We start from the raw sequence: 22,437 nt of genomic DNA on the forward strand, positions 1-22,437 counted from the left end.
TTTTTTTGTCTTTCGTCTTGACTTGTGTCCATTTTGTGTATAATTTTGGCAAAAGCGCACAGTGAATATTTTATTCTGAAAACTAACTGGCATAACATGTATATCCTGTAGTGGCTTTTAATTTGAAAGAAAGGCGGATGTAGTATTTCCCCCTCGCGGTGTGTAACTTGCCAGCTGTGTCCGGTCAGCTGTTAGGTGAGGCGGTGTGTGGAGGCGGGGTGCAGCTCAGTGTGTGTGTGACTGGAGTCCGAGCGACACACACCGCCCTCCTCTCTGATCGCACACACTCCCGAAAACACACTTTCAGTATTTAAAGTCTTCATTCATAAAACCAGCAGCATGGACCTGGACCCCACCGTCATCATTCCCGCCATCCTTTTCACCGTCGTCGCCGTTTATTTCGCCTCTTCGCTCCTCAGCAAGAAGCCCGACGCCTCCTCCTCCTCCTCCTCAGCCGGGAACAAGAAGCCCAGAGTCGGCTACGGAGACGACGTCCCTCCGTCCAGAGCTCTGGGGGAGCAGCTCCGACCCGAGCCCGAAGTCTCCCCGCGCCCTGAAGCTCCTGCTCCGGCTGTGGAGGACATCGGAGCCGCTGAGAAGATCCAGGACGTTCCGGATTCACAAGTGAAGGTAAGATCTATCGATTCTTTTTGATCAGTTTATTGGTCTGTAGAAAATCCAATGATGGCGTGAACACCCATTTAAAGTTGGCAGAAACTTGCACTGACAAACCAGCTGATTTTTCTTATCAACCAATAAGTTTTTAGGCTAAAATAGATAAAAGTTTATTGATCTCGAAGGAAAGTCAGTGCAGATATTCAAGTGCATAGTAAAATAAAATAAAATGAAATAATATATAATTACACACGTTAAATCAAAGCGACGTTAACATGACACAGCTCTGAAATCATTATTTATTTATTTATTAATGACTTCAGGAAGTTAACTGATCAGAAACCTGACGATCAATTAACTGTTAATGAAATGTAATAAAATGTGATGTAATATATTATTGAAGATATGACTCATTTAATCAGTTAATTAAACCTTCTCCCACAATGCTTTGCTGCTTTTCAACGTTTAAACATGTCTCCTGAGATGGACCTTCTTTTTTTTTAATCTCAGCTGCTGCTTCTGAACTGTAAAAGCTGAGTTTCACTTTTTCTTAATAACATACACCATAAACATATTGTAGCTACGTTACTTTGAGCTGTTGATGTTTCTAATAATGGAGGAGGAAATGTTGAGGGATGTTTGATTAATCAGTTATTCATTACCACCTGACAGGTGATTTTGTTTTGAGCTGTGAGTTAGAGAGGAGCAGCCAGTGCTTAGTCATGGTTTTGTGATTAATTATTATTTTTGTTTAATTAATTATTTAGTCAATAAAATGTCAATAACCCAGAACCCAGGAAAAACCCAAAGAGATTCAGAGAAACAGAAAATGGACCCGGAGGATGAATGGGCTTTTTTTTCATAAATGACTTAATTCATTAATTGATTATCAGATTTGTCACAGATAAACTTTCTGTCCTCTGAATAATTGGCCTGATGTATCATCGTGTGGAAATGAGAGTTAGTACTCACACTGGTTGGTCTGTAGCTGTATCTGAACCGTGGGACACTGATCACAGATCAGCTGTGTTGGGGCACAAAGTCGATCCAGACTGATGGATCATTACAGCTGCTGTGTCTCCGTGTTATCGGTCCCTCTGCCTCCTGAACCAGCTGCTGCGTTCCTGTCCTCCCTGATCATTAACGGCCTTCATTAGTCTTTGATTAGACCGTTGGAACCACCAGCCTCTCACATGTGGATTTAAAATGAATTTCCTGCTAGTTGAAGTTTATTTTGGCTGTTTGATCACAAATCAATCAATCACTCACTCAGCTGACGTCCAGATCCCAGAGGTCTTTGCTTTACTGAAGACAGACGCAGAAGACAAGAGAGAAGACGCTGGGACCAGGAAAAGTGGAACACTGATGCCAAAGAGTGAACGTCTGTCAAAACAGATGCTGATTAACTATTAACCCATTAATTGTCAAATAGTTTTAGCTAATTTTTTAAACTCATAATAGGAATAATGTTTGTGTCATGGCAGAGTTATAGGCCACGGCAGAAAACTCTTGCACTTTGCGAGGTGTCGTTTTTTGAACGACTAACTGTGTATTGATTATTAACACGTCCAATAATCGAGTTCCTCTCTCAGCAGCTGGTCACTGGGTGTGGATTTGCCTGTGCACACACTGTCCAGCCTTTAGGAAAATGTTGAACTGTTTTGAGGAACGCGGAGTGAAACCATCCACACATGAGGCCGTGTGTTAGTCCTCCTGAGGCATTTGAATGTCTGCTCATGTTACCATGGTTACACACCAACATGCAAATCAGGTGTTGCTGGCGGCGGTGCAGACACCTGTCTCTGGACACGGTTAGTCTCCAGAGGTCTCTGTGCGTGTTGACTCTCGTTTGTTGGATCTTTTTGACCTTTTTTCCTCTCCGAGCTGAGGCTCGTAAAAAGCCTGAGGAATGTGCCCACAGCGGCTGTAACATGCCACGGACCGGCCGTCTATATTTGGAGCCAAACAGGAATCCTATATTTACACCTGTGTTCATGGTGTCGCATGTCTGAAATGGAGAGGTGGAGGTGGGTGTGGCACCTTCGCAGTGGTTGCTGTGATGTTTGACGATCTGCTCTGAGTTATTCCATCCTGCTGTCCAGCTGCAGTTTTAGACGTTTTAGCAAACGGATTAAAAATCAGAAAGTGAAACCTGTGACTAACAGAAGTATCAGAGCCTTTGCTGTGACTCCAGACTGTGGTCAGGTGTTTCCTGATCTGGACCAAGATCACCTGCATCATCACAGAGCATGTCTGCTTCTTCTTCTTATTGTAAACATAATAACTTATCACAGATGTGCTTTGTAATAACTTCATTGATGATGTAATCTTTTATCTTCAGCTCACTGTTGATCTCTGATTGGATGTTTGTCAGTGAAATGCACCATGGGAGTCGTAGTTGGTTTCTCTCCTTTGGTTTTTATGTCCACAGATATTTTCGGACACAGTTGTTCATCTTCAGTCCTGATGAGTTCGTGTCCGTCTCAAACTTCTGTCATCGAGCTTTGTTTTCTCTGAATCTGTTTTAAATTCGCTCCGTGAGCAAAATGCTGTGGATCCTTCAGAGACAGACATCCTCACACTGACACGTGGACCACACGACACACTGAGTGTCACACAACTCCGCTGACAAGACATCAGACATCAGTCTGATAGCTGAGCAGCTAAAAGTCTTCAGTCACGCCCTCCACTGATAACCTTATCCAACACACACAGCGTACGCCTCAGCTGTCTGACTTATAGCTGCCGCACTGCATCATGGTAGATTTCACAGTTTTCTTTGTCCTCATGAAGGAGGTCTGTGTGTGTGAGCACAGCCACTCTTGTTGTTTTGGCCTTCGTCTCTTCCAGCTGAAGCTGTGTGGGATTCAGACGGTCGCTGCCCGTCAGTGTCACTGCGCCAGTTCACATGAGAATGTTCTGTCATTTCTCCAGATTTTATTTTACTTTATTTTATTTCAAAGTTGAAGTGAACCCAGTTAGTTGGAAGAAAATGTTTCCATCCAAATTTAGCACAAAGTTTTAGAAAATCTGAAGAAGGAAATTGTCGTGTTTCCATAAATTTGTCGAGTGAAGCAAAAAAACAAAAAAAACAAAAACGATGAATCAACTGGGCGTCGTCACAACCTGCTGGAGCTGATTCTCTGGTGTGACCCATCAAACCACGGCAGACCCGACGTGTGTCAGTTTCATGTGTTTTCCACTCATTCAGAATGTGTAGAGATCAGGTGCATAGTGTCTGTCCAGGTCATGTGTCAGTGCTCCGGTTGACAGAGGCACAGCCCAGTCTGGCTCTTTGATATCTATGTGCTTAGCATGTTTCTGCTGTTCCTTCCTCTAGAGTTTCAAACTGCATGGACTCCACCTCCATCCACACTGTGGCCTATTTAAGGCAGAGGGAGATGAAGCTGCATCTCAGACTCAGACTGATGTGTTGAACTGTTGCAGTGGGGACGAGGACGTTCAGACAAACAGTTTGGCTTCGTGTAAAGTTCACTGGCTGGTGCGCTGAGCTTTCAGACCTGTTAAACGTTTCCTCTCCCTCCTCATTCTTTGAAAATTACAAACTGTGTTGCTCGTGGCGACGCAGCCCTCCTTATATGGAAATGTGAGAGCGCTCACATCGTCGGGTCTGAAGCAGGAAGGCTGTGTTGGAGCCAGCTGTTCCCAGTCCAGCACAGAGGAGGTTAGGCTGCTCACGTTAAACATGCCAGGGCCGGGCACAGAGCTTACGGGGGCCGAAACAGGAAGCCCCCACCCCACCAAACTGTTTATGTTGTTGTTATGTGTTGTTTCTCGCTTTAATGCCTCCCATCAGTCAGTTGTCCCCCAACCAGAGGACCGAGTCTGTGTCATCTGGGCCGAGGTCTGTGTGGCGTTCACTGACCTCTGGTCACTTTGGCTTTGATCGGACTGTGAACAGTAGCAAGTTGCTGAATCACTGAGCTGTTTTCTGGTTGGCCCTCCTCCGCTGTCTGACATACCTCTGCTGGTATTTCCCCCTGGCCTGGCCCTGTTCCTGCCTCTCTCCTCCCTCTGAGGCCTGGTCTGGACTCACTGCACCTCTGCTCCACAGAGCTGTTGGCTGGGCATCAAATCCAGGAGAAAACAATGGCTTCATATCACAGCATCGCGGCTAATTCCTCCTCTGTGGTGATTTCAGAGAGGCTGGCAGCACCACAGCTGCTGCTGCTGCTGCTGCTGCTGCTGCTGCTGCTGCCACGCCCTCAAATCCTGCATTTTTTGGTCTTTTTTGGCCAAACTGCAGAACTCCAGAGAGGATTCAGAGGCCTCTCTCCTCTGAAAGGCCACGCTGACTCCACAGGGACGACAGACTCTGTTCAGACGAGTCTTTAACAGACAAACATCAGAGCCCAGTGTTGTTCTGCCTTTGGGAACCATTTATCAGATCTGCTCACTGATTCTGGGTTTGGTTCATGGTATATATCTGAATAGAATAATGTTTTTTGACTCGTTGATAAGTGACAGAGTCGATGGTGCAGGATGTTCAGACGAGGGTGAGTGGAACTGAAATCCTCTTCCTGAACAGACTCCTGCTTCTTACAGGAATCGCTCTCAGTGTTTAACCCTGCTCACACACTGTGTTTACTTACAGTGTTAAAACAGTCTGAGAGTGATTGTCCGTACTCACACCTGGTGTCTGTCCCTGCCTGTCCCAGCTCAGGACAGAAGACAGTCCTGCAGACATGTCCCTGAAGGCCGGTGGGCTCAGGGGACAGAGTGGACGTGTCTGATTGTCTGATTTAGAAATGGAGGCGGGGTCAGGGAGCTGAAGTGGAGATAAAGCAGAGAGTAGAGGGAACAGTGAGTCTGTGTTTGGACAGAGATGGACGGTTCGTGCCACAGCCACAGTCTGTTCCAGCCCAGATGCCCCCGAGACCCCGAGACCCTCTGTGCTGCCGCCAGGGGAACTCTGGGATTTCATTCATGAGAAGGTTCCTATTTACTTGATGTTTTAAACCATGAAGGTTGTCTGAAGGTTACAGCTTCATTTTCTGTATGTTATCAGTCTATGGAGGCCTGTTTCCTTCACATCGTGGGAGAGTCGATGGTACAGATCCATCCATGAATGAGCTGTGCACATTATCCTGTTGCTAACTGACCCTCAGAAAGCTTTAATAGATTTTTAATGGAGCGACATGGTGCCCGGCGGGTAAAGGTACTGCGTGAGGTGAAAGCGACAGGTGTGCACAGGTGATATATAAACAGCAGGTCCATCACAACATTAATGTCCATTAATCCACTTAAACACTATAATTAAAATCCATTCTTCACAGCTGCAGAACTCCATTCAGAATCCTGCTGTTTTTAGGTTTCCCTCAGTGTCACAGTGATTCAGTGAGAGGAGTCTGTCCATCCATGGTTTCACTACAGACAGGAGCTGATCACAGCTGGTTCAGCTGCTGTTACTGGGACAGTTGGACTGAATGTGAACAGATAAAGGCTGGAAAAAAAAACCAGGGCTCAGGTTCACAGTGAATCACACTGAACCTACAGGCCAAGTCGTCATGAGTCCGACTCACTGACCCTGTGTGGAGCTCACACAGTGTCCTGTGATGATGCTGCTCAGGCTCTTCACCCACTGGACCTGCTTCCTCTTTCGTGTTTGTGCAGGTAGTTCACTGAATTCCCCACATGCCAGGAGATCTGATGCCCGTCCTCCGCGCCCTGTAACGCAGCTAAAATGGCTTTTATGAGGGAAGTGCTCGGTGTACTGTTACAGATTAGGACATATTGAGCAGGAAACGCTCTCAGAGGTCATAAAGGCTGGATGAGGAGGACGGAGCCAGATCCTTTTGCAAAATGCCTCATACTCCTTTAACTTTACATCTGACTGCTTTTCAGTTTTACAGTTTGGAAATAGTTGCTCCGTTATTCAGCATCTTAAAATCTGTATTTACTGTTAGACTCAGTTCGTATCAAGTCAAAGTGTTTTATGTGCACAGTGAGGAAACATGTTTCCTTTGCTGCCCACTCTGAATGCCAAACTATACACACAGTATGAATTCTAAAAGCACTACAGTATAAAATGAAATCGATAAATGATGATCATATTTAATAATCTACATTTTGTTTCGGGGTTGGTGATCTCAGATCATTTTCTAATCTTGATTCAGTGTTTTATAATCTGACGTGGCTCATAATCTTTGATTCGTTCCCTGAAACACGTGATGATCTCACCCAGCAGTAACAGCTGGGCCTTGGTTTTAGCTAAGAATACAGTTTATCATCCTGCTGAGTCATTAAAGGTTTTAGTGACTCGTGACCCGGACACTTTGCTTCAGCCTCGGCTCTCTGCTCTGAGATTATTTTGGTGTTTCACTGCCGAGGAATTCAGAGGCAGAGGGAGGGACCGGTGCTTCCGGCTGCTGTGGGATTAAGAGCCCAGGCGGGCAGCAGACAGGCCCGGTCTGATGCCCCCCCCCCACACCATCACCACCACCACCACGCCCCGGTGCTACCAGTTGTCACTGTAGTGAGTCATCAGCAGCAGAACTGTGGCGTCTGTCCGGGTTTGACTGATGGGACCAGACTGCATTCAGATCCAGTCCTTTAGCAAAAGCACTAAACACACACTGAATAAGTCTGTGTATGGATATTAGTATAAACAGGAAGTATAAAGTATAATCAGGAGAATCTCCTGTCAGGTGACTCATTGATTAATAAACTAAATGTATTGGATCCACTTGTATTCAGTTTATCTTGATTTAAACAGTAACATGTAGAAAATAATGATAGAAGCTATAGAAAAACGTGAGCTGCAGAGACCAGTCGTCCTGCTGTGGACGTGAAGCTGCCGCAGCACAGAGGCTGATGGAGAAACCAGATCTGCAAAGTCAGCACTTCACAAAAGACACAGACAGGTGCATCTGTGTGTGTGTGTCAGGTGGCAGGGAAAGGACAGGTCGGTGGACACTGAAGAGGGTTTTATTTGTCCTGGTGTCAGTGGCAGGTGGAGGCTGGTGCTCAGCAAAGAGCTGCAACTGACAGCAGACATCCACACAACCGATCCTCAGAGGGAGGTCAGAGGTCACCGCTCAGTCAGCATCTCGTACACACGTCAGTAAATCTGTTAGAACGCAGCGCGCTCACAGGACGGTTTCACTCAAAGTTTTACAAAGTGCTGCAGGTGTGTTATCAACAACCAGCTGAACATTCGGTCAGCAACACAACAACACACGGATCCAACACACGGATCCAACACACGGATCCAACACACGGATCCAACACACGGATCCAACACACGGATCCAACACACGGATCCAACACTGCTGACGAGAAACAGCTGCTCACTTCAAATGTCACAGTTTGACAAGTTCACACTTTTATCTCAACTGTTTTTAAATCTTTTGTCTTTCCAGGCGGTCCCAGAACCAAAACCAGCACCAGAACCTGTCCCAGAACCAGTGAAAGCACCAGAACCTGTCCCAGAACCAGTGAAAGCACCAGAACCTGTTCCAGAACCAGAAGTCACAGTACCAGAGACTGTACCAGAACCAGTTGCAGCACAAGCAGTAGCTGCAGTACCAGAACCTATGCCAGAACCTGTATCAACAGCAGAGCCTGTCCCAGAGCCAATATCGGCACCAGAGCCTGTCCCAGAGCCTGTCCCAGAGCCTGTCCCAGACCCAGTATCAGCACCAGAGCCTGTCCCAGAACCAGTATCGGCACCAGAGTCTGTCCCAGAGCCTGTCCCAGACCCAGTATCGGCACCAGAATCTGTCCCAGAGCCTGTCCCAGACCCAGTATCGGCACCAGAATCTGTCCCAGAGCCTGTCCCAGACCCAGTATCGGCACCAGAATCTGTCCCAGAGCCTGTCCCAGAGCTGGTTGCAGTGCCTGATCCAGACCCTGTGGTCGAGTCTGAACCAGCACCTGAAGTGATCCTGCAGCCTGTGGCTGAACCAGAAGGAGCTGTGGAGGACTCTTCACTGGAGCTGGTCCCTGGTTCCACAGAGGACAGCCTGCCGACCCCTGAACACGTGGCAGAGGCTTCACCCGAGCCCAAACCCGAACCTGACCCAGAGACCGTCCTGAACAACGGTAAGGCTTTAGCTTTTAGTCTTAGTCTTATTGGACACGTTGAACATGTTAATACACAGACTGGAGACGTAGGTGGGACCCTCTGGTACAGTCCTGAACATCTACCTGTAGAGAGACGAGGAAGAGTTTCCCAGGACGTCTTTCTCTGATCACTGAGTCAGGACACTAATCAATACAAGAGCTGCAGCGCTGCATCGATCAGGAAAACTGCTTTACATGTGATGACAGCTGATGTTAGAGTGACCTGCACTGACTTATTTACATGTGAAGTTCATATGTTCAACACGCCAGCATCAAAACAAGTCACACCTGCTCCAACAGTCCCAGCAGCCACATGGTGACCAGTCTCTACCAGCTGTTTACCGTCTGTTTGCTCAGAGACAGGACTGTAATGACAGTGTGTGTGTGTGTGTGTGTGTGTGTGTGTGTGTGTGTGTGTGTGTGTGTGTGTGTGTGTGTGTGTGTGTGTGTGTGTGTGTGTGGAGGTGGAGCAGCCATCTGCTTTAAGAGGATGATACTTAATCTTGAACAGACAGTAGCTTGGCTGCTCTGAACAACAGCCGCTGTCCAGACTGACAATCAGCTTTATGTCTGTCCAACCTGAGACACAGCAGGTGGACCAGCAGGTGTGTGTGTGCGGTACAGGTATAAGCTAACACTGCTAACACACCAAGTTCAGTGACAAAGCTTTAGTAAGACTTAGCATCAGCGTTAGCATCCAGCTAACAGTACACTGTGTTTTATATGCTAACAAAGCATCAGTGATAACTGGATTATCAGTAATATGATTATATGGTTGTTCCATTAACATCCAACAGGTGCAGTAACAGTAAATCTGTTATTTCAGTGTTAGTGAAGCTAAAAACTTTATAAATTGCAAAGTGAGCGATATTTTACACAAAGGTGTGTAAAACACAGCGTGACTCAGGAGACTGACTGATGTTAGATCGAAGCCGGCACAGAGGACAGCCAGAGACATGGGGTCCACACTGTCCTTCTCCTGTGTGTCTCGTCTGTTCCAGATGTGGCTGCAGCTGAAGATACAGTGAAGTTCACTCCGGGAAAGAAACAGAGCAAGTTTGAGACCCTGATGACGAAGGAGGAGATCGAGGAGGAGCAGAGGTCAGTTGGAACGCTGGCTCCTCCCCCTTCCCCCTCACCTCTACTACCCCCCCCCCCTTTATCCTGCCTTACCTACTCGCCTTCATGCTGGTGATGATACCATGTTCTGTGCATGTCCATACAAACACACAAACACCTGAAGCTTCCAGACAGAAGCTTCTGCTCCTTTACAGTGTGTAGATCATCATGATGTGATGAGGAAGCTGAGACAGACAGGACAGTAGGACAGTGTTTTCAGAGACGTAAGTCACAGTTCGTGTTTTTGGACTCGACACCTGGACGAGACAGGTGAGTGACACCAGTGACACTGGTGAAACAGATCACCTCAGATTCTCAGTTTTTAAAAACGAACTGACGGATGAAACGTCAGGTGCGTTTGATTCTGAGCGTTTCATCAGCAGAGTCTCTGCATTAGCACACAGCAGGTTCTCCTGTCAACACATCCTGTCTGTCTGTCTGTCTGTCTGTCTGTCTGTCCGTCTGTCTGTGTCTGTCTGTCTGTCTGTCTGTCTGTCTGTGTCTGTCTGTCTGTCTGTCTGTCTGTCTGTCCGTCTGTCTGTGTCTGTCTGTCTCTGTCTGTCCGTCTGTCTGTCCGTCTGTCTGTGTCTGTCTGTCTGTCTGTCTGTCTGTCTCTCTGTCTGTCTGTCTGTCTGTCTGTCTGTCTGTCTGTCTCTCTGTCTGTCTGTCTGTGTCTGTCTGTCTGTCTGTCTCTCTGTGTCTGTCTGTCTGTCTGTCTGAAGCTGGACAAAGGGTTTTTTTTTTTTTAATTTAAATCTGAGTCAAAGGAAGGAGGGTGCGGGAGGAGACACTGAGGACCAGAACGTTCACATGGTGGAGGTTTAGCTCTGGTGTTTGTCTTTGTCTTTTTTTTGTCAGCGTGGGGAGTCAGCGTCTGCAGCTTCCTGATTGGAGGCTCTTTTCTTTTCTTTTTTTAAACTCCAGAAGCTCTTAAACTGTTTCCGTGGCTTGGCAGAGCTGCCTCATTGTCCGTCCGCTCTCTGAGAGCAGCAGAGGAGGGAAAGTCTTTGTCCTCTGCTGAGTTTATTTCCCTTCACATCTCGGTCTGAGTTGTGTCTCGGGGCCAAATGACATCACAGATGAGTAAATATTTCTCTGGCAGAGGGACGGACAGAGAACGCTGAACCTCGTCCAGGTTCCTCATTCCATCTCCCCTCAGTAAGTTTCTATAAACTCTGTCCTGTGCCCGTCCCAACAGCAGCACACGGCATGATGGCACCGTCCCCCAGCTCCCAGCCTGGGAGTCAACCCTCAGTCATTCCCCAGCACCACACACTGAGCCTCAGACATGGTCAGATATAATCTGTCTGTAGTTGTAAATATGGATCTTGAACACAAGGTAATAATTTCTACACTCAGATCATCTTTGGTGCATCTCGGATCTTTCGCTAATATTTCCAGCACACTCTCCGTCTCAGGACCGTGGGGCTCAGGAGCTTTTCTCTGTTTTATACAGATTAAATCTCAGTAAGGTTTGTGGACGAGCAGGATTATATTTAATGAATGAGAATGATGCTCAGCCCAAACCTCAGCTGTAACTTATCCACTCCGCCTCCAGTGTTTCTGTGTCATTTACAGTTTATGAGCCGTGGATATGGACACATGGACATGTCTGTGTCTTTGCTCTGTGTGAGTCAGCGCGGCGACTGACGGCCTCCACCTTCTTTATCTTTCCAGGATAGAGCTTACATCTGATTTGACCTGTCTGTAATCAGCCTCAGCAGACAGAGTGTTAGGAGGGAGATGGTAAGGTGATGTTTGAATATGACCTGTCCACCACCCGACTGCACCCAAACCTCCAGCACTCCCCTTAAATCAACCCCGACAGCCCCAGGATGGATGGACTGATGAAACCCACCGTGTACTTTGTGTCCACGGATACATTACGTGTGTTTTCACACAGCTTTTATTGAGTTTTTCACTAAACCTCTGTCTGTCCTCAGTCTCTGAGACACTTCTTTGTTCTTCTGTCTTATCAGTCACTGAATAGCTAAATGTGAAGTTTAACCACAGAGTGTTTGATTGTTAAATATGAAAATGGCAGTGAAATATTTTAACTGTAATTGTTTGAAATGTCTGGTGTTCAAAACCTTTATTCAAAAAACAACAAACAAAAGACAAAAGACAGGATTATGAGATCGACCAGCACAGACTGAGTCTGTTGATACTGATAAATAATGAATGATCAGTCCATCCTTACTGATAACTCCCCCTCCCTCCCCCTCCCCCTCCTCCCCCCCGGCCTAATGAATCATCCTTCGACTCTCCTGCTTTTTAAAATCCTGTTTTATTGAACGTCCAGGTGTCAGAGAGTCTGCTGGACGCTGTCACATGTGACCCACACATGGATGCGTGGGTCACATGGGTCATGTGTTTACACGCTGTCACACAGCTGTTACACCAGCATGACTGCAGTATGTCTCACAGTCCATCGCTCCAGATGGGGGACAGTTTCTCACATTATCTTCTTATTATTCAGCTCCTGTCCACAGAACACGCCAAACCTGAGTCCTCTGTCCTCTGTCCTCTATCCTCTGTCCTCAGTCCTCAGTCCTCTGTCCTCTGTCCTGTCACTGTGTCCTGGAGCTTAAACCTCCCAGCAGAGCCCAGCATGTACTCGCTGTGAGGACAAAAGAGGCCTGAGACGCTGGGGAGGTCGTCCAATGTGGGACATCTATACAACACAAAAGATCCTATAGGATCCTTCATCAGGCTTTGATAGGAAACACAAAGGACACATTGTCCTCAGTGCTGAGACCAGTGGGAATAAAATATAAGACGGAAAATATACAAATATTAAAGTGAGAGACTGAACAATGTTTAACACAACAAAAATAAGATGATGGAAAAATAACAAACATGAATGAAGGTCAGAGGCAGCGTTCATGAAATTTAACGCTTTCTGGGAGAAGAATTCAGACGTTGTACATGATTAAAAGCAGCAACACCACAGCTGAAAGCATCAGAACATACTGAGAGGACAGGAAGTTAAATACATAAATGCAGAGAAGTGAAAACATCTGCCTCTGAAATGAGTGAAAGTATGAAGTGGCAGAAAATGGAAAAACTTACTTTAAATGAAAAAAACTTCTGAAACATTCATTGGTTCATCTGCTGTGGATGAGTGAAACGTGTTCAGGCTCAGCAGCTGAACCTGCGGACACAGATTCACCACTTCACCTCAGAGGGTGTGAACGTTTACATCAGTGCATCAGCGTCACAGCAGCTTCAGCAGGAGCATTTCTCCTCCATCAGTTAGCACAGGTTTATGTTCAGTGACAGGTAACAGCTGATGAGACGTGAGCGCCCTCTGCAGGACAAACACAGTCATTACACCGTTTCTGTCTGATTAAACCTCTGTTCAGGATGAAGCTGGGAATGATGGGAGATCACTGGGCTCTGCGTGCTTACGAACACGGAGGGAGGAAGTGATCCGAGCCATTACTTCAGCAGAAATTCAAAAAAAAAAATCCTGTTACGAGCTCGGAGTGGCCTCGGCTGATTTTTCCACTTATAGATTTTTCAGATTATTCTCTTGATTTGTCTGACTGACGGTGCAACGCTCACAATTATTCATGAAAATTAAAAAACTAAAATAACTGAAAAGAAAAGCAGCAGATGAAGTGTTAAAGACTGAAGCAGGGTACGAACAGGTGTGAGAACAGGTGTGAGAACAGGTGTGAAAACAGGTGTGAGAACAGGTGTGGAGTCTCGTCTGCTCTCGGGTGCAGCAGGTTTCTGCCTCCGACTCCAGCGCCTGTGGTTCAGATGCGTCTTTTAGTTCATTTCAGTTATTTGAGTGTCGTCACATCTGTCAGCTTCTGTCCAGCTGTGCTGCTGTCCTGCTAACCCTGCATGCTGCCCGCTAACACCACAGCCAACGGTGAGTGCTTCTATAACAACACACCCGCTTTGTTTGTTTGTTGAAGTCAAACCTTCAGTGTTTCACCCTGAGATGATGAAGTGAGTCCAGTTTAACTCTCCACCACTGAAATCAGGCACATTTAATATTTCTGACCACAGTGGAGTATTCATTGATCGCTGATCGATGAGATGATTAGGTGCATTTAACTCTGATTCTTCAGCACAGACTTTGTGATTTCTGTTAAAAACTCTGGTTCTTTTTAACAAAAACATATTTTCTGTAAAAGTCATGAGACCGAAAAACGACTTTCTTCGTCTTTTTGTCTTTTCAGAACAACTGAAGGATCCACATAAGACTTCAAACCCCCGCCTTAGAGCTGATCTGTGAAGAGGAGGAGGAGGAGTGAAGAATGAACCTATGCATTTAGTAGGAGATTAAAAACCTGCCCGTCTTTGTGTTAGCTGAGCTTTTTCTGGGAGGGGAACCAGAGCTTTCAGGCGTCCTTTCACCAAAGTGCCTTCAGGAATCTGCTGTTTGTCTGAAGATAAGAGAAAAGTTTCAGGCGTCAAACCCTGAAAACCAAGAGTTGTGTTAACTGAAGCTTTGTGTGTAGTTATTGTGATAAAAGGGCAGAGGAAGGATTGTGTGACATTTTCTGTTTTTAATGTGTCATGTAAACCTGAAGCGTCGGCTGTGTCAGTCAGCGTGGAATAACCTGTGCCTCTCACCTTTCTGCAGAGTTTGGTTTGGATGTTAAACATGAAATAAACGTGTGAAACTGTGCACGTGTTGTGTTTCAGCAGTGCGTGTTTGAGGCTTTGCCGTTTCCGTGTTGTGGGTCTGACCTTTGTGTTTTCACAGTGTCGCACTTCTCATCCCCGTTCAGGTGAACGCGTTACATGACTGACAGCGACACATTCAATCCAAGAATGACGACACAGATGATCACGTGTGTTATTCCAGTGAATGTAACGTGTGTAAGAGAATAAGAATCAGCTTTGATGATTGAACCAGAGAGGGGGGGGGGGGGGGGGGGGGTCTGTGGAGACCGGTCACAGACAGAGACAGAGACAGATCCACAGCACACAGGGACACAGAGCTGATTCCAGTGCTGATCCAGTCTCCATACAACATCCACACACACACCACACACACACACACACACACACACACACATTGCCTCATGTTTCTGAATGTCACTACAAGTCAGCAGCATGGGACATCATATGCGTGTGTGTGTGTGTGTGTGTGTGTCTGTGTTTGGTGACTGACTTCCCAGGGTGCAACAGGAGCAGCTGGCAGCCATCTTCCTGCTGCTGAGGGAGAACCAGGAGGCGCTGGGGGAGGTGACGGAGGGGGACATGGAGGAGCAGCTGAAGCTGTACTCCCTCTGAGACGCCGAGACACCGTCTGTCCTCTCAGGGAGTCCATCACGTTACCGTGGCAACGCCAACTCTCACAAAGGTTGAATGTAAAATGCTATAGATTTACATTTTAAAGCCAATGTGACAAAGTCTGTAAAGGAAGTAGAGACCAAAGTTAGCAGCTGTGAAATGTGCTGAGTGCTGTCCATCCTCTGTCCCAGCCTCTGTCCCAGCCTCTGTCCCAGCCTCTGTTCCAGGCTCTGTCCCAGGCTCTGTCCCAGCCTCTGTCCCAGGCTCTGTCCCAGCCTCTGTCCCAGGCTCTGTTCCAGGCTCTGTCCCAGCCTCTGTCCCAGGCTCTGTCCCAGCCTCTGTCCCAGGCTCTGTCCCAGCCTCTGTCCCAGCCTCTGTCCCAGGCTCTGTCCCAGCCTCTGTTCCAGGCTCTGTCCCAGCCTCTGTCCCAGGCTCTGTCCCAGCCTCTGTCCCAGGCTCTGTCCCAACCTCCGTCCCATCCTCCGTCCCAGCCTCCGTCGCAGGCTCCGTCCCAGCCTCTGTCCCAGTCTCTGCCCCAGCCTCTGTCCCATTCTCTGTCCCAGGCTCCGTCCCAGCCTCCGTCCCAGGCTCCGTCCCAGGCTCCGTCCCAGCCTCTGTCCCAGCCTCTGTTCCATTCTCTGTCCCAGCCTCTGTCCCAGCCTCTGTCCCAGGCTCTGTCCCAGCCTCTGTTCCAGCCTCTGTCCCAGCCTCTGTCCCAGCCTCCGTCCCAGCCTCTGTCCCAGCCTCTGTTGCTTTTTTCTCATTTTGACTTTGACCTAGAATGTCCATGACTTGTAGAGTGACTGTAGCTGCTGCATTCTGGGTAACGTAGTGTCTTTATTTGGTCACATGTTCTGTGGTTGCTTTTGTGTGATTTTTACTGAGACGCTCCGACATGTGAAAGTGGGTTAACTGAAGTTTCCTCTCAGCTGAATCCTGTAATAACTTATTTTTATGATAATAAACAATAAATGTGAATATGAAACAGCTGAGCTGTAGATTCATTGTGATGACATTGATTTACTCATCTGTTGTTATGGAAACATTAGAACTCAGAATGTTTCCTTTTTTAATAATAATAATAATAATAATAATAATAATAATAATAATAATTTTGGGAACTGTTGTACAATAAACGGTTATTTAAAAAGTCATCTTTCCCAGAGGGCAGCGACCCCGACCCCGACCCCCCCCTGAAAATGACGTCACGCCAGGTCCGTGAGACGGTAAACGCTGATCGTGTGTTTTTCCTCCGTCACCGGACAAACAGGTTTGCGTCTTTAAAGGGGAAATCGCGCATTTTCACCTCCCGCGCATCCTGACAGGTGAGACAAACAGGTGAGCTCAGACCAGGTGAGGCAGTGATTTCAGGTCTACTCGCTTTGTAAAACCTGGTCACCCGATGCTCCTCCTCCTCCCGCGCTGCGGTGAAATGGACTTTAGCCGGAGCCTCTCACCTGAACCCACCTGACAGGAAGCCGTGACAGAGGGAGAAGGAGCGGATGCGGGCGATTTTCAAAGCTTCTCACGGGAACAATGAGAGCGTGCTCCATGAAATGTCTGTTCCTCCTCGTGGGAACCTTCTCTTTCATTATCTGCACCATTTTATACCGACAACACAGCGACGTCACACCTGGCAGGTAGGTGGGCTGAGATCACCTGGTCAGGTACAGCTTTAAATTCTCACACTGCTCCGGGGTCAGGATCAGAAACCTGAGCTGGAAGTCTCGATAGAAAACTAGAAAAACGCACTTTACTGTAGAAACCCACGCTGTTCACTGTCAGTGTTTCATCTGATGCAGGACCTCAGCAGCCATTACTTTGTTTTTATTGGCGTCATCAATCAATCAGTCAATCAGACTTTATTTGTACAGCACTTTAAAAGTCTAATAAACTATAAATCAGGCAGCTTCCACTTTATAATATAACAATTATTCTGTTAATGAAGAGAATAATCAATAATGTGCAGATTCACTGATTGACCCCTGACCTCTGACCCCTGCACTGTATCCTGACTGTATGAATTCAGACGCAGATCCACTTTAGACTCGATGGTCCAGCTGTTTCTGACGCTGCTGTTGTTAGTGTGTTGTTGTTTATTTCAGATTTGGACTCTGACCTGTTTATCTTCATCTTAACAGGATGTTGTGTTGTTCTCTGACATAGATGGGGTGGACAAAATAATAGAAACACCTGTCGGCTCCACAGGAGCACAAACTACATCGTCCAAAACGATGAATCAGCACTTTTTAAAAACTGTATTAGCTGAGTCCACCTGACAAACAGTGGACACTCAGTGTGTTTTGGTCGCATTTGACTGTTGTATTTGTCGTGTTTGCACTTATTGTTGTGATAAAGTTGTAATTCTGCCTTTATGGTGAAACAAAGACGCTGGAGCTGCAGCCTGTAAAATGAAAAGCTGTGAAGTTTGGTGAAGGTGTGAATTTGACTGTGAAAGTAGGTTTGTGTAAATCTTGTTGTGGGCGTCTGATTGTGTGGTGATGTCAGTGAGCCAACAGACAGGCGGCAGACAGGTGACGATCAGGTGGCCTGGACAAGCATCGCAGCAGCTCAACAACAAGAAGAAATGGTGAGTTGTTCTTCTTCCTCCGCTGCAGCTGGTTAGCGTTGTGTGTTTGCTTTAAACCTGTCTCTGTCTGCAGGTAGAGGCTCCGTGTTCTTTGAGGAAAGTGGTGAGACACAACCCTCTCCTCAGGAAGAGGTTCAGGTTCTCGGTCCCGGTCTTTCAGTGGATGGAAAGTTTCTCCAAACCTGCCTGGGAACAGCTAAAAAACCAGGCACCACCCTATGGCTGGAAGGGACTTCCTGTCAGTGGTATGCTCCAGGGCCCCAGGGCCCCATGCCCGGGGCCCCGGGCCCCATGCCCCGGGCCCTGTGCTTTGTGCTTCATATAACTAATTGAACTAGTCTAGGCTGAGCCGCTGCTGTCAGGAAGGATCTGGTTGACTGTGGTCAGTCGTTTGAGTCGGTGTCTGTTTTGTTTATCAGTGAGATTTTATTATGAGTAGAGAGATGGAACCATGATCAGCTCTAAAATGACTGGCTGAGTGCTGGTCATGTGACTATCAGTGACCCCCTGCCCCCGACCAGGTCACAGCTAACGTCTCTCCTGTCCGAAGACAAACCCGTGAACTGGAATCTGCAGGTTGATGATATTTGTCCTCTTTTGTCCCAGTGGTCAGATCGACTCTCTCCCTCCTCAACGTCTCTCGTCTCTTTGACCGAGGCTCACCTGGCAGGTGTGTTCGCTGTGCTGTGGTTGGAAACGGAGGCATCCTCCGAGGATCCGGACAGGGAAAGAACATCGACAGCCACGACTTTGTCTTCAGGTGAGACTGAAGACGACTGAAGCCTTCAGATTTCACCCAGAGCTTAATGCTATTTAATTCAACGTCCCACCTGTGGGACACTTCGGCCTTGGTCGAGCTCCTTCAGGTGTGTTTTGGTCTGTACTGGACTCGTTGTCCTCTCAACCCTGACAAACTCTACAGTGTTTGAAAGCTCCAGGTCTCCTGACTGTGTCCGTATGAAGCATGTTAGGATCCTGGTATCACTGCTTCAGCTGTGACACACAGCTGCTTCAGAGTCGTGGCTCTGAAGTCTTTTCCATTCTAAGCTAATGAAGGCACAGTGATTCTTAGTTTCAGGTGATTATACACTGATGAAAATATCACGATGAATATTAAATTTCATTTCTTCCAGTGCACCCCCTGGTGTGCTGGACAGTTGTGACTTTAATGAAAAAGGCTGAAGATGGTCTTTTTGGCAGCACTTCTGATGCTGTGCTGTGTGCGACCATAGAACAAATATTTCCTTGGTCTTCAGGGTGAATGGAGCAGTGATCGGAGGTTTTGAAAAAGACGTGGGGACGAAGATTTCCTTCTACGGTTTCACCACAAACACCATGAAGAACGCCCTGAGCTTGTACCGAACAGACGGCTTCACCAGCGTCCCTCAGAGCCCGGTGAGAAACGCTGCCAGAAACAAACCTCAGGCTTTCATTCTCCTCAGCTGAGTTTATTTCTCTGTCTCTGTGTTTGTACCTTCTTCTTCTGCTGTAGGACATAAAATACATCTTCATCCCATCAGACCTCAGAGACTATGTGATGATGGCAGCTGCTGTTCAGGGTCTGACTGTCCACTCGGGCAGAGACAAGGGGGACAGGTGAGTGCTTTAAACACCTTAGTACTGGGAGCTGCACACAGATCTCAGTTTATTTTTCCCTTTCAACCAGTATCACCTTCTGCTGCATTGAATTGTGGGACAATAGTTACTATAGTCAGTGCAGTGATCTCTCTCCTGAGATTTCCCTCAGGAGCTGGTAGAGACCAAAAGCAGAGCTAAAAGACTTCAGGTGGACACAAATACCAGTCCAGATGAAGGACGATGTTGCTCTGTAGCTGCTGCACGACTGTGCTGTGTAACTACAAATGAGTTTAGCTTTGGGATCGTGGTGGGAAGGCGTGTCCCCCACTCTCTGTCCTGTAACGCTGTTTAAGGCCTGTAGAGGGAGGTGTTTCCTTAAAGACTCAGGAGGTTTGATTGATCAGGAAAAGACACTTTTAGATGAAGAGTTAAGTTGTTCTTTGTTTCCTTTCTGTCTCTGCTTTTATTTTAAATCCTTATGGGAGTTTTTGCTGTTATATTACATTTGGTCCAAAGTGACCCACCGTAGGTGCATTCAGACCCAACAGGAAAGAAAAATCTCTCCCAAACATCTAAGTGTTCACAGGGCTGGAGCAGAAGTGCTCGGGTGTTATTGTTTCTTGTGTCTAACAGGCCCTGGAAGTATTTTGGCCACAAACCACCTGAGAGCTTCAAGATTCTCCACCCGGATTTTATTTCCTACGTGACACACAGGTGAGCTTAGTGCTGCTGCGTTTGCAGCATCGGTTTTCAGGAATGAAACGAGATGTCAGCGGCAGTTTGGGACCAGATCGCAGCGCTGACCCACGTCTCTGCCTTTCATTACCTCTCAGTTTCCTTCAGTCTCCTCTGCTGAACAACATCCGGACCCGTCACCTGTACATGCCGAGCACCGGAGCTCTGATGCTGCTGACTGCCTTACACACCTGTGACCAGGTAACACACACTCCATCAAGAACATTCACGCACGCACGCACTGTGCTTCAGAACAAATCTGAGGTGCTTGTTCTTTGCTTGAGTTCTTCCATTTCATACAACTCTCTGCTTCTACTGCTCCACATTTATCCGACAGCTTTCTTACATTTTTCTGCATAATGAGTATTTTTACTTTTAAACCTTAATCCTCATTATACTTACATACTTTTACTTAAGCGAAGGATCTGAGTACTTCCTCCACCACTGACCATAAGTAACAATAAATGATCGAAGACATGTTTGTCATTCAGGGACAGTGTTTGTCCACCAGAGGGCACTGACGTGTCTGTTTTCACACTGTAAATGTTCCTCTTGTTTAAAAACCACATTTAAAGAGATTCTTTTAAATGTGTGTGATGATTTGAAACAGTGAATATCAGCTGAAAGATCATAAGATTTTTAAACTCATATATGAATATTTGCACATTTATATCAGTCTAAAACAGTGTCTCTCTGTGCTGCAGAACTTCACTGAGAATCCTGCTGTTTTTAAGTTTCCTTCAGTATCACAGTGGACCAGTGAGAGTTGTCTTTACATCCATGGGTTCAGTGCAAACAGGAGCTGCTAATAACTTATACGGCAACTTTTAGAGAGGACATTTTGACAAAATGTAAACAAATAAAGGATAAAAGTGTAAAAGGAAAACGCCTCCTTTAGTCCACAGTGTGTAAACGGTGGATGAATGAAGTCCTCAACATCAACAATGGCTGAAGGACGTTTTTCCATCTGTCCTTCAGGTTTCTGCTTACGGCTTCATCACCAGGAACTACGCTGCGTTCTCCGATCATTACTACGACTCCATGAGGAAGCCTCTGAGGTTCTACGCCAACCACGACCTTCAGATGGAGAGCCGGCTGTGGGAGGCGCTGCACCTCCGGAGGGTCATCAGTTTGTACCAGAGGAGGGGGGACAGCTGATGGAGGAGGTGGACACGATTAATTCTCAGGACTGCAGAGTGAACGGAGCTCTGGGTTCGTTTTATTTTCTTGTTTACATCATCTTTAACCTCTTCAGCTGTGCCTGGAAAAGTTTTGTTGAAAACACAAGAACTTAATTTTGAAACTTTCTAAAGAGGAAAACATCCCACATAACTGAATATGTCCAGAAGGTTTGAAGCTGATGTGAAGTTTTAAAAAGCAGAATCATTTGTTTGATCATTTTTACATTTGTTTTACTGAATATGAGCAGTTCAGTTTTTTCCATTTTCATTTGAAAGTCACTGAACTCTTTCATTGTTCAGCTGAGTAAAAAGAAATGGTGAAATTATTTGGTTTTTGGGGGGAGGCACCAACAACAACAAAACAACAACTGCATATGTACTAAAAACATCTAAAAAGCCAAAAAAATGATGAAATGGAACAACTGAACTGAAAAGTGAAAATATATCAATAAACTAAAACAGTCAGGATGAATCCCATTTTGTTGAGTGTGACAGTGTTTTTAAAAAAAGATTTCTCAAAATGTTGTTGAACAAATGGCTGAGAGGTTTGTGGTCTCCTCCTCATCGTCAGCAGACACACACACTGTACTGTGCAAATATAATTTCTACAATAAACTGAATTATGTTTTAAGTCATGTTTTTTATACCACATTTTGTGCAGTGTGTGTCTGCAATCTCAAATTCAGCTGCAGTTATTTTACAGGTGGATATGCTCTTTGTTTTATACTGAATGATGTTACATGTGATTTTCTTATTGCACTGATGTAATTTAAACTGAAGCAAATGTTTCACTCTGTGACACTTTGAAGTAAATTGAATTATTGATCATTTAAACATTTTATTGTCTTTATTCATATCAAAGTATTATGTATATATTATCTGAAAGTCAACACGGCACCGTATTTTTTAACTGATCATAAGTTACTAATCTGATCAGTTACTGGAGCTCTCAGGTGGGTTTTGTACAGAACTGATTCATTTTAAATGTAGTGAAGTATGAAGATTCTCAGAAAGATAATACATTAAAGCTGCACTAATTTATATTTTTATGCCACAGGTGGATCAAATGGCTCTGTGTAAAGGTAAATTACCTCCACCTCTACAGCTCTACAAAGCTTCTCATGGCTGCTCTCGTGGCATAAAAGGCAGATGTTTTTAGAGAAACAGCTGGAAACAGCCTCTGTCTACAGCCTGCTGAGCAGCAAACAGCAGACAGACTCAGTCAGAGCAGCTGGTGAACACGCTGCAGCATGGTGGAGCTGGTGGAGACCAAAC

At 46.2% G+C, this 22,437-nt stretch overlaps 3 protein-coding genes across 6 annotated transcripts; all 3 read left to right on the forward strand.

The window, feature by feature from the left end:
• The first annotated feature begins 229 nt into the window (after nt 1-229).
• On the forward strand, nt 230-14,466 carry LOC121198363 (protein TsetseEP-like). Of its 4 annotated transcripts, XM_041062425.1 has the most exons (6): nt 230-630; nt 7,998-8,253; nt 8,314-8,679; nt 9,702-9,801; nt 11,497-11,565; nt 14,016-14,466. In XM_041062425.1, exons 1-5 carry the CDS (start codon nt 340-342, stop codon nt 11,528-11,530), a joined length of 1,047 nt encoding a protein of 348 aa, XP_040918359.1. In that variant the 5' UTR covers nt 230-339; the 3' UTR covers nt 11,531-11,565; nt 14,016-14,466. The 4 variants fall into 4 exon arrangements, with proteins under 4 accessions (XP_040918359.1, XP_040918358.1, XP_040918355.1 ...); XM_041062424.1 differs by having other exon boundaries at nt 230-631; nt 8,059-8,679; XM_041062421.1 differs by having other exon boundaries at nt 7,998-8,679.
• Nucleotides 14,467-14,613: 147 nt separating this feature from the next.
• Nucleotides 14,614-15,992, forward strand: LOC121198236 (protein ALEX-like). The gene is made up of 3 exons (XM_041062225.1): nt 14,614-14,633; nt 14,964-15,065; nt 15,248-15,992. The coding sequence occupies exons 1-3, from the start codon at nt 14,614-14,616 to the stop codon at nt 15,867-15,869; spliced, it is 744 nt and encodes a 247-aa protein (XP_040918159.1). The 3' UTR covers nt 15,870-15,992.
• Nucleotides 15,993-16,458: 466 nt separating this feature from the next.
• st6galnac2 (ST6 (alpha-N-acetyl-neuraminyl-2,3-beta-galactosyl-1,3)-N-acetylgalactosaminide alpha-2,6-sialyltransferase 2) lies at nt 16,459-21,972 on the forward strand. Its single transcript, XM_041062420.1, has 9 exons — nt 16,459-16,718; nt 17,587-17,668; nt 17,742-17,913; nt 18,275-18,428; nt 18,925-19,063; nt 19,161-19,264; nt 19,880-19,960; nt 20,080-20,182; nt 20,960-21,972. The coding sequence occupies exons 1-9, from the start codon at nt 16,615-16,617 to the stop codon at nt 21,137-21,139; spliced, it is 1,119 nt and encodes a 372-aa protein (XP_040918354.1). The 5' UTR covers nt 16,459-16,614; the 3' UTR covers nt 21,140-21,972.
• The last annotated feature ends 465 nt before the right edge of the window (nt 21,973-22,437 follow it).

The sequence above is a fragment of the Toxotes jaculatrix genome, chromosome 18, assembly GCF_017976425.1.
Source record: "Toxotes jaculatrix isolate fToxJac2 chromosome 18, fToxJac2.pri, whole genome shotgun sequence".
NCBI lineage: Eukaryota > Metazoa > Chordata > Actinopteri > Toxotidae > Toxotes > Toxotes jaculatrix.